The 12,744-nt window shown below is 36.9% G+C and overlaps 1 protein-coding gene across 2 annotated transcripts in view; it reads left to right on the top strand.

Annotated features, from left to right (window-relative positions):
• Plekhm1 (Pleckstrin homology and RUN domain containing M1) overlaps nt 1-12,744 on the top strand; it is a 130,500-nt gene that overhangs the window by 57,441 nt on the left and 60,315 nt on the right. For both annotated transcript variants that reach the window (XM_081762354.1, XM_081762353.1), the window contains exon 4: nt 2,952-3,944. In XM_081762354.1, coding sequence (XP_081618480.1) covers nt 2,952-3,944 — 993 coding nt within the window. The remainder of the gene's footprint in view (nt 1-2,951; nt 3,945-12,744) is intronic.

Raw genomic sequence — 12,744 nt, 5'->3', positions numbered from 1 at the left:
TTAAGTCTATTACCAAACAGGAAAGTTTCAAAAAGTCAGTACGTACTCTGTTGCTAAATCACTTCTTTTACAGTGTGGAGGAATACTTGCAAACTGATCTAGGTTCTGCTAAGTCGTAAATGTAATTTTATGCATATTATATTTTTCTATTTTGTAAAATAAATTTTTAAAAAATCTGTATCTTCTGTATAAGGAAACCACAATATTTTATTGTTTTTCTATCATCTAGGAAATATTGTAAAAGTAGTTATATTTTTAGTATAATGTGAATATGTATTTTTATAATCACATCATTGATATGTTCTATACCATATGGCAATAAGCCAATGTAAATGGTCATTGAACGCAATAAAATTCAATTCAATTTATGCTCTTTAGGCTAAAGGAGAGAGATGATTAATGAAAGTAAATGATTCTGGAATTGAATTTTTTGTGCGCTCCCACCGAGAAGCGAAACCGAAGCAACGTGCACCAAAGGCACACACGGTTGCCTCAGGGATAACCATTAATTTAGACACTAGGTTGTTGAAGTACAATAGGAGTTGTGGTACAGTTAATGTGTCTGAAAACCTGAACACGATCTCGAGAGTGAGTATGGGGAAGCTGACTGGGTAGCATAATGGTTAGCACACAGACATATCTAACTGAAGACCCGTGTTTGGTTTCCGCAGGATATGGTGTGAGGGAAAAATATGGCGTTTCCCTTATCAATATATATTAATTAATTAATTTAAGTTTTTGAAGTTTGTTTTTCCTGTTTAATTCAACTTAAAATAGACTTTGATCTTTAGAATACTCATTAGTCGCTCTTTGCACATTTCTTTCAAAACAGGAAAACTGTTCTTTGAATGTGAAATAGGAGTAATTTAGTTTTATTTATTTATTTTTTTTTTCAAAATTATTTCATTTATTATTATGTAATTGCTAAAAGACAGTTGTTCTTACTGTTACCTTAAATTCAGATGTCAGAACTCAGACGGATGTAATGAATAATACCAGAAGAACATAATCCCATTTACAAAATAGTTTTTTTACAGTTATTAGAAATAACCTCTTTATTCTGCAAAGTTTGGCAGATATATGGTGTTTCAAAATGATTTTAACAATTTCAACTCCTCATAATTTATTTTGATTATGCAAAATACTTAAAATTTTACACAAGTACTATAATTGTCCAACTTTTAGTGGTAAAAATTGTAATACAGTAACTCACAGATGCTCAATGTGAGCCTCCTTCGTTACCTTGTGTACATCAATTCGATAATCCAGTTCCTCCCAGACCCGTTTCATCGTGTTTTCATCAACCACCAAGATAACCGAACTTAACCCCCTCCGATTTTTTTCTGTGGGGACATCTCAAAAACGTGGGTACAAACCACCTTACCCCAAGATACCCAAAAACTGCAAGATCTCAGTACAAACTACATACGAAAACATGCTGAAACGGGTCAGGAAGGAATTGGATTACTGAATTGATGTAAGCAGGGTAACAAAGGAGAGCTCACATCGAGCATTTGTGAGTTGCTGTGTTACAATCTTTACCCCTAAAACTTGGACAGTTCTAGTACTTACATATAAAATTTGCAGTAAATTGTACAGTTAATAATATATATAACGAGTTGAAATCTTTTTGAAACACACTTTGTATATTTTGTGTATCAAAGGTTTTTGGAATATTTATATTTTTTCGCCTTGAACTTTGTTTTATGAGTTTAAACAATATGTGTGACTGATTTCCAACTTGAAAAAAGAAAAAAAAGTACGAAAGTAACGTCGTAATACAGTGAAAAGTGCGTTTAATTAATATTTTCCTCACAGGATCGTGAATAATATTAAGGAACAGTTCAGTTAGTTTCAACAATTAAATGCGAATAACTAGGATCATTTTTATTTTAGGATCTCAGAAAAATCTAGGCGCTGGACTAATGAGGACACGAACCAACTGCCTGTTGGGTGATTGCTATAAAATTAGTTACGAGCGACTCTACTATATTTTTGTTGCTTTCGTCCTCCTATTGACTGGCAATATGTAATAACTGTAGTGAATGTGTCAGATAAGATAGCTATGACGCACTGTGTATGTACACTCATGTCCAAAATTATTGTCGCATGTCTATAAATATGTTGTTAGAGGAATATAATTTGATAACGAATTCGCCCGATATTTCTTATAATGTTAGTATGTGTATAATCCGCAAAGGCATGTATCTGGCAAATTTCATGTCAAAAGAGCAGTAAATAAGAACAATAAAACGAAAATAAAACTTTCTTGTCCATTTAGCACCATTTTGTTTTACTCATTCTAATTTTCGTATTTATAATTCTTTTCCTATGAAATTTACCACAAATATACATTTGCCGATTATACACATAGTATCAGTTTTAAAAGTACCCTGCAAAATCATTATCAAATTATATTCTTACTAAAAGACAGTTATAGATATGCGACAATCATTTTGGACATGAGTGTTATTCACACCAGATGTATATACCTCCTTTTTCCAACGAAAATAACCACCATTGTTGTATTACTGCTACAAATCGAAGATAATGTTCCGTCGTGGCTAAGAGATTTAACGTTCTTGTCTTCTTCAGACTTGGGATCGGATGGACTCCCTGTTGGAGCTCAAGCTCATGCGGATCGGGTTTCACATTAAGCTTATGTACTTCGGTGCTGAGAAAGAAAGCTAAGCTCAAAATTAGTAACTAACTAAATTACAAGCAAATTGCTGATCAAAACATGGAAAACCTAGTAGTACAATTTATCAAGAAACCACCACATACTAGGGATAAGGGTTCTAGTCCCTCTCAATCCAACAGCCGGATTTTCTGTATTGCTCCATCGACATTCTATACGTACTGTATTTAGAGCGTAAGAAATAAATACTAATCATATAATTTATTTTATTTCTTCGACGAAATGATATCTTTTTAATTTTATTGTATTCTAGATATGCAGTCTGTCTCAAATTTCAACGGATGTTGGACGATGCCGTGCATGGTTACGTTTAACGCTTAACGATGGGCTGCTCTCCAGTTATCTTCACGCCATGCGTCGAGATACAGCAGCTTTACGACCATATTACCGAAGACTTGCATTTCTACGTGATCAGGAGATATTGGATGTTGCTCAACGTATTATTGAAGGTGTTGAAGGTACATCTTTTAAATTAGCATGCAATTCCAGCCTTCTGAACACATGGACAAATCCTCCCTTATTATTGGCTGGCTTGTGGACACCACCAATGCGTTCATGCCCTGTCGTCGCTGGTGTGGACGTGGCAAAATCTTTAGACATTAATGTGGTACCGGAGAATCCACCAAGTTCTACAGGATCGATGTCTTCTCTTCCTAGTTCTGTGCTTAGTGAAGTGATAGCTTTAAATGAAGACGAAGCTCTTAAAATTATTCTAGGAGCTCCAGTAAGTACTAATATTAATGATGATAATCGCACTAAATATGAAGAGGAATCAGAGAAACAGTTGACTGATATTTGCGAGAAAGTGAAATCTGTTTCATGCGATGAAGCTGGTGAGACTGTTGATGATTCACGTGATAATCGAGGAAAAGATATTCCAGTGCAAAACGACAGAGAAGTGGAGGAGGGAGGAGCAAGTAGTTTAGGAAACTCGTTAGTCGGTCGGTTTGGATGGTCATCATCGTTTGAAGAAGTTGATGATACAAAAGAACTCTCTAAAACTGAACAACCCTCTAGTAGTAATAGTTGTGGCGATGGAAGCGGAAAATCTAGATCTCAAGGACCAAAGACAGTGCCTCAATCTAAGTCAATACGTAGTCCAGGAGAAACTCAAAGTTATCACTCTCTTCTAGAGAGCTATAATCTATTGACTGGTGCTTACATTAAGACTCCAGATTTACGTGACTTTTTCCAAAGGTTTGAAGGAGCAGGACCTCCTGAGAAAAGCCCCGAGACTGATGAATCGGTAAGTTAACTGTAACTTCCTGTAATTAATTTGTGATGGGTTTAGGATGTTGGGTATGTTGTTATGTAGCAATTGAAATTTAGTAGTACAGTCACGTTTAAAAAGGATGAAACCTCTTTTTGTCTATTAAATCATCTTAATCTATATGCTAACAAGACTTAGTTTAAAACCAATAAATAAACAAATAAACAAATAAATAAATAATAATAATAATAATAATAATAATAATAATATAATAATAACAATAATAATAATAATAGGTATTCTGCCCTTACTGGCAGGTCACTTGCAGCAGCTGAGAAGCTTCTGTGCTCCACGGTCCTCCGCTAACCTCTTCGTCTTCACGTATGATCTTTCTGTTTTTATATCATCCATTAATTGTAGTCTCCTTTGCCCTCTGTGGGAGACCCGGGTTCGATTCCCGGCGGGAGCTCATGTGGTTCGGATTCCACGTTAATCAGTAGGTCCACGTCTCATATAGCCTCGCTGCTGACCGGGACGTAAAACTCAAAATCAACTCAAATCACCTCCTTTGCCCTCTGCCTCTCTTTCCCGCCACCATACTCTCTATGACGTCCCTCATGATACAATTTCTTCTTAGGCAATGTTCCAACCAGTTTCTCTTCCTCTTCTTAACAATACCTAAAAGTGTTCTTATCTCCCCCACCATTTCTAACACCCACTCATTCGTTTTCCGCTCGACCCAACTAATTCTTTCCATCTTTCTCCACACCCACATTTCGAATGCTTCCAGTCGTTTTTCGTCACTTTTACGTAATGTCCACGTTTCCGCCCCATACAGTACAACACTCCCCACGAAGCATTTTATGAGTCCTTTTTCTCAACTCTATTCAAGCTCCCACAAAACAGACTTTTCTTCCTCCTAAAGGCTTCTTTCGCCATTCCTGTCCTTGTTTTTATTTCACGTTCGCACTTCATGTCATTACCAAGAATACTACCCAGATATCGAAAACTATTCACTTGTTCTATTTGCTCTCGTCCCACTTTTATATTTGACACAAACCTCTTCGTTCCAATCACCATGGTTTTTGTCTTTCTAACATTTATTTTCATCCCATATTCTTCAAAGCCCATCCTCAGGTTTTCTAACATTTTATTGATTTCCTTTCAGATTCTGCAACAAGCGCCATATCGTCTGCAAATCTTATGCATCTAATCATTCTACCTCCTACCGAAATGCCGTCATCATCTGTAAATTCTTTTTCACTATCTCTCCTAGATAGACATTAAATAGTGTTGGCGAGAGGCAGCATTCCTGTCGAACTCCCCTTCCAATTGCACTCTCTTCCGTCAGTTCTTCCCCTATCCTAACACTTACTTGTTGGTTCATGTATAAGTTTCTTATGAGTCTTCCATCTTTCCATTCCAACCCTATCTTCTTTAGAACTCCCAACAACAATTCCCAATTCACGCGGTCAAAAGCCTTTTCTAGATCAATAAATACAACATACACCTCTTTCCCTTTTTCTATAAATCTTTCACCGATCGCTCTTAATAATCTAATAGCATCTCTTGTGCCCTTACCTCTTCTGAACCCGAACTGCTCCTCCTGAACTTCTTCATTTGTTCTTCCATATAACCTTCTGTTCAGTATTCAGAGCAAAATTTTAGCTGCATGAGATATGAGACTAATGGTTCTATAATCCTCAGATCTCTTTGGGTTCGATTTCTTAGCCATCGGTATCATGATCGTCCTGAGGAAGTCTTTTGGCCACTCCCTGTCTCATGTATTTCATTGCATAGTCGGAACAATTCTTTCTTTCCCTTGTCTCCTATATTTTTAATGAATTCGATTGGTATATTATCTATCCCGGTTGCCTTTCCACTCCTAATCTCGGATATAGCCTTTTCAAACTCATCCCGAAGAATACTAAATCCTTTATCATCCTCGCCTACTTCATTTTCTACTTCAAAATTTAGGCTACACGGTCTCTCCCTACTCTCATATAAGTCTTCCACGTATTCTTTCTATCTTTCTATGACTTCATTTCTGTCGCTGACTACCTTCCCATTTTTATTTTCTACTGCCATCGTAATACACCCTTGTTTCCTCCGAAATTCCTCAGATTTCACCTCCTTATACATTTCTTCGTATTTCCTAACTCTTTCTAATTCTTCTATGTCCTCGCATTTTCTTTTGTAAAACTCTTCCCTCGCTCTGTCTGTTTCTCTCCGTAACTCATTATTCAACTTTCTGTACATCTTTCCGCCCCCTTCTGTATCAACCTCTTTCCACGTCTTCCTTTCCCTCATTTTGTGCAACATCTGCTCTGTAACCCATGGTTTCTTAGCCGTTTTGTGTTCGCGGTAACCTACTGCTTCTTCTGCAGCCTCCTGTAAGCAAAGTTTAATGTATTCCCACTGTGCGTTACTATCTGCGCCTATTCTTTTCTGGTTTGAATATTTTTCTTCGAATTTTTCAACGAATAGTTTTATTTCCTCGTTTTTCAACTTTTCAGTATTCAACACTTTGTTACTTACTTTTCTTCTGTCTAAATTTTTCAGTTGAATATCTACTTTGGCCAGCACAAGATTATGATCAGAGAAAATATCAACTCCGGGAAGGGTCTTCGCGTTCTTTAAGCTAATCCGGTACCTGCCCTGAATCATAACGTAGTCTATTTGATATCTTCCACCGTCTATTGGTGATTTCCATGTATGTCTTCTTCTCTTGTGCTGATTGAACCAAGTGTTCCTAATTACTAGTGAATTCTGCATACAGAAATTCACTAGTCCCTCTCCCCTTTCATTTCTTTCGCCTAAACCATATTTGCCTCGATACTATCTTCCTGTTTTTCTCCCACAACTGCATTGAAATCTCCCATTACAATTACGTTTGCACCCCTCTTCTTCCTATCTATAATTTCTTCTGTTTTCTCATAATTTTCGTCTACTTCTTCAGTTGCATGCGAAGTCGTCGGTGCATATGTCTGTATCACCACTAGATCCTTCGTTTCCCCTTTAAGTCTTAACATCATAACTCTATCATCAATAAATTGTACTTTCAGTACCTTCTCCTTTAAACGCTTTCCAAGAATTGATCCTACGCCATTATGACTGCCCTTTTCATTACCTGAGTAAAACATTCTATACCCTTCGCTGTTCAACATCCCATTACCTTCCCATCTAACTTCACAAACTCCTACCAAATCTAGGTTATTTTGTTTCATTTCTTCTTTAAGATTTTCTAATTTTCCTCCCTGTAACATAGTACGTACGTTCCATGTCCCTATCCTAAACCCCTGCTCTTCCCTGTCTTTCTTTCTCTGTCTCTCTTCCCCCCATTATTACTTTTTCGTCCAGTATTCCTTCCCAAGCCATCCCCCTCCCGGAGATCCGAATGGGGGGATATTTTACCTCCGGAACTATATTTTGACTTGCGAAAGACCATTGTACATATGTTGTTTTTTTGCTGCTGGCAAACTAGGGGAAATAGAGTGGTGGTTTCTCGTTGCCTTCCACCCCGCAGTATACCAGCCGTTAAAGTCACTCTGACCACGCCTGGGACTAAATGTCCAAGTTGGCATACCAATCACTATGATTTCCGCCAACTTGGCTACTGGAGAACTGCTGCCTTCTCCCAGAACACTCTTTCTGGCTACTCCATTTAGACCAATTCGGTAGGGTGGCCCTTCTGGTAGTGAACTACCACGACGGTACGTGACGTTTGGGCGCCGCCGTTTGAGCGCGGACGTTTGGGCCCCGCCGTTTGGGCACTGGACGTTTGGGCGCGAAGCCATTTGGGCGCCAGACGTTTGGGCGCGAATTAAATTAAAAAGTCATTATGTTAGGCGCTGAGTACTAAGTTCCAATCAAGATATCACAAGGTGTCTACTGTAGTGGAAGTCCTTGAATTATACTGGATTTTGTTTTACATACTAGAAATACTGGAATTTCAAAATTCTAAAAACTGAATTAACAATTAAATTTTGTAAATTTAAGTTTCAGCCAAAGTTACGTGTGCTTTTTATTTGATAACTTTTCAAGCCAAAGGTAAGTAGACCAGACTAGATATGATTGACTGCATTACATACATAGTGAGCTTATTCCATTAAAAAAACTTAAAGCAGGACTTCTACTGTAGTTATGCAATAAGTGTGAATGTCAAACACATTTCTAGTGGCTAAACGACCAATATATGTACACTTAGCAATATTTTTCACTTTGAAATCGTTCTTTTTTTTCCTTTTGCCACTTTCTTTAATGCAGATTAAATGCTTACAATGGTACGAAAAAAAAAGGTGTGTTAAGTTTTGATTTTTATATTGGAATGTTAATATAAAAAAGTGATACCAGAAATACGGCATACTGCAGTTCCTAAACTCAATGTCTTAGACACCCTGTATTAACATCTTTCCCTCAACTCGATTAGGATTTAGGATTTTTAGATTTCTGGGCTCTCGGCATCTAAGGCCATTTAATCCGTCACGTTTGAGGGAGCACACTATCCGGGGAAAGGGAAGGAAGGAAGCGGCCTGGATCTATAAATTAGATACCACCCCGGCATTATTAACAGTTCGTCTCATTCCTTCATTTTCTAGCTTTCTTATATAATACAAAAATTAGATCAGAAGTACAAAAATAGTGAACAAGCGAAAAATCAGTCCATGACGAGGTTAGGCAACAAATACCACAAACGCATTAAACTATTTAATTTAGAAAATATACAGATAAATGAGGTGAGATAAAAACAAAAGTGTAGGAAATGTATATATCTTGATTCGCGCTTAGTTTTCAGTGCCTATAGCTTACTTTATATGTCGTAAATTGTGATTTTTACTATGTATCTCGCGCCCAAACGTCTGGCGCCTAAACGGCTTTGCGCCCAAACGTCTGGCGCCTAAACGGCTTTGCGCCCAAACGTCCGCGCCCAAATGGTGGCGCCCAAACGTCCTGTCCCGCTACCACGACATAGCTCTAAATTTCACTGTAGCACGCAATCCTCCCCATCCGACACATAAGTGTCTTCGTAAAGGTGGTGTTTATCGGGGAGGATAATAATAATAATAATAATAATAATAATAATAATAATAATAATAATGTATTATTATTATTATTATTATTATTATTATTATTATTATTATTATTATTATTATTATTATTATTATTATTATTATTGTTATTAGTATTATTATTATTATAAAATTTAGATGCGTCAAATATTTAGTTGTACTATACAGAGTGAACCAAAAGTACCTTTATACTTAGTAACTTTCTACTGTAGTGCACAAATGGACCTCCTTCCAAAAATTTAACATGCATCGAACTTTTTAGTAACACTACGACGCACTGTATGGCACAAAATCTTATATGCATCAGTTTAAGAGATGTACTCTTTAATTCATCCACTGTGCGGGAATTTCTCTCGTAAACTTGTTAAGATAGTTCTGTACTGCGAAATCGTAATAGTTATATACTCTATCTTGCCGAAAGAAAATTAGTAATCCTGAGTTTTAGCACTACCACGTCACAAAGCATTTCTAGGTAATTCGCCCCATCGACAGTTCCATCAAAGAAAACTGGTCCAACACTTTCGCTGGATAATGCACACCATACTGTGGTGCCAGGCTGGTTCGGTTGGGAAATGATGGTAACATGAGGATTGTCACCAGCCCAGTATACGCAGTTGCGCCTGTTCACTTGACCTGACAATTTGAAGCAAGCATCATCTGACCAGATGATCTTATCTAGGTCGTCTGACTCCAAATCGATGTCGCATTTGCACATTTCTCAATATTTCTTTCGTATCAATTTTCTTTGCTCTAGATTTAAATTGTTTGCCATTTCTAATAATTACCTGTTAAAAAATAAAAGGAATAATAATAAAAATAAAAATAAAAGCGAACAGGAGAGAATAGCTTAGTTCCTAAAACATAGATAAAGAATAAAGTATTATATATCATTCTATATATAGAATAATATAGAATACTTGTTTGGAATTATTGAATCGAAGACGTGAAACCAATAATGAAACAATTGTAAGGCTACTTTTGGCTCACTTATTATATAAGAAACGCGATTAGAAATTAAAGTTGAATACTTTTGTCATGATGCTTGAACGTGATTGTACAGTAGATGAAATTTTAAATGTTCAACCAAAGATAGGTTTAGTAAAAACATCTTATTCAGTTAATAAACAATTCAAAATACACCAAATAGGACACACACCTGTTAAAACACATGATTCAGTATCTGTAATGTTTTATAGGTACCAAGCGCTGTTTTATTCCCCCCCCCTCCCTTCCCTCCTCTCTCTCTCTTGCTCTCTTAATGTGTGTGTCTATTGCGTGCTTTAGAACAATGTCGCTTTTGCTTCTGTTCGAATTCGGAGCCAGTCTGCTCTGAACAAAGATGGGATGGAAAGCAATTATGAGCAGATAAACAGAAAAGAAGCGCTATTTATCAATAGTAGATTTACTGATTTTAAGTAGTTATGTTTAATAGCTAAAGTCCATGTGTGGATAATAATCTCCTAATTATAAATTGGCTTTTTTGTTAAGAGTTGTCATGTGCAGATAAACATTTACTGATTAACTGTTGGAAGATAAGTGAAAGATACATTTATATCTTGAAATAAAATTAAGTAGGATTTCAACCGCCAGTTACTGTATCGTTTACGTTTTGTGATAGTGATGAATAAAAATAAATGATAATTAATAAATTTCTCAATGTTAAAATGGGAGGGAACAGGATTACCTTCGTTACAATCCCATGCACACTGTGTTGATTCATTATAAATCCAACGTGATGCAATTACCTTTGAAGTCTCTAAATTGATATGTATAATACTAATGTTTGGGAGTAAAACTTGAAGATGTAAGAGAATAATGCCTGCCTAGTTGCATGTTAAATATGCTTGTAGTCTACACATTCCTTTTTTTCTCTTTCTTTTTTCTCCCTTGTTTTCTTTTTTACTATGACTAATCCTGACTACTAAGTTGTCTTGTTTTCGTTTCTGCTTTTGAACTGTCTTTGTCAAAGAAATGACAAGGCATAGGATGATCCGTTTGTTTCTTCGTGTGAGTATGCTTGTTTTTAATCAGAGTTAATGACCTGTACTTCATTTGAAATGTAGGTTCTTTTGTAAATACTGCTTGCTTTCATATATGTGGCATATTCTGTGATTTAACATGCATATTTGCTACTAAATTTTTGTTGTAATAAAAGAAACTGTATTTTACAGAAGGAAAAATATGCATATTGCATATTGGAAGTCTAGTTGTCGAATAAGTGTGTCGACAAAATTAAATGGTCAAATCTTTTTATGAGTGTTTTGTAATAGTACAATACCTGAAGACATAACTGGTACGAAAAGAACATGACTTTCAGTACAGGTTTCGACAGTCCACAATGATGGCGTAATGTGACAATCAATACCTCTTCATCTGCGTGGCAAACAGTACGCCAGTTCGTGTGGGAACTTGTCTGTGAGAGAGGAGTGGTAGTATTGTTCCGTGCTTGCTGTCATTGTTCAAAGACTACATTTATCTGAGACGGAGTGGCTGAAGGCCCGACGTAGATAGAAGTATTCAGAGCCATAATTATCCCGAAATGTGTTTTTAGCTTGTACGGAATCAGTTCCAACAGCCAGGATATGAAAGATCTATCCAAGGTTGTGGGAGGGCCAAAATAAGATGACCGATACTTAACTCGAACTGCCAAGCGCCGCTCTACCTTATCCACGCATCAAAAGGTTGCTGCGGCCACGGGGCGAGTTGTGTCATGATTTATGTCATAGATGTCTCACAAAAGATTTATTTGTGCAGTTAACCGTTGGCCCCAACACGAAGACGACAGTCAGGATTGGTGGTGTCTAGGTCGTGACTGGACCCAGGTTCATTTTTGCACGTTCTGTTTACAGATGGGTCATGGTGCAGCCTACCAATCGCCAATGACCATCATATCTGTCTGCAACCGAACTCAAAATACCATCCTTTGGTCATCAAGGAAAGGAATCACTACTACGGTAGTATCCTGATAATGTGGAGTAGTACATGATCGATGTGTCTACTGATCTCTACGTCATTGAGGTAGATTTTCTGATCTCTGAGATTCAGAGATGGGATATTTAAGCAATATATGTAGCAGTTTCGGTACTGTTGCTGACGAATTCGTTTTCATGGACTAATATCTGTTCACATAGAGTTGCCCTTGTTAACGACTTCCTCACTAGTGCGGATATTGTTCAAGAGGAATGACCAGCCAGGTATCTGAAACTAAATTGGATCGAACATGTGTGGTATGCTGACAAGTGACAGCAGAACATCCTCTCATAGAGACATAGGGATACGAAAGTAGCTCTTCGCAAGGACTGGACTTTTAAAACCCACTCATCAATTACCTTATTTTGAGTATGAATAGCTGTGAGGAGATCTGTATAGCAGTTCGAGGTCATCACACCCCTTATTAAATGCAGCTTTCACAATTTGTGACGTAGGTGTTCGTCAATACGAACTCATGTTTTGTGATAGATATCCCCTTTGATTTGGTGTTTTCTTATATGTTTTACCGGTGACAACATGGTTGTTTAGTTTTGTGCTATTTGGCATGCGGTAAGTACATTGTTTGCAGTGAAATATCCTTCTTTTGCATTGTCACGTTTAGTTGCGTACCAGTACCAAGATTATACTGAAATAAAAGTTATTTTCATTGATATATCAGGAAGTAACAGATTTGTCTGCATAGGATCACAAACTTTATATTTCACTCACCAATCTATAGTACCAGAAATAATCTATACTGACTTCAGTGTGCATAGAACATACTGTGCGTCATTAAG

The sequence above is a fragment of the Thermobia domestica genome, chromosome 6 (genome assembly GCF_964235325.1).
Source record: "Thermobia domestica chromosome 6, izTheDome1.hap1.1, whole genome shotgun sequence".
Classification (NCBI taxonomy): domain Eukaryota; kingdom Metazoa; phylum Arthropoda; class Insecta; order Zygentoma; family Lepismatidae; genus Thermobia; species Thermobia domestica.
This window is presented reverse-complemented; position numbering and strand designations above follow the sequence as displayed.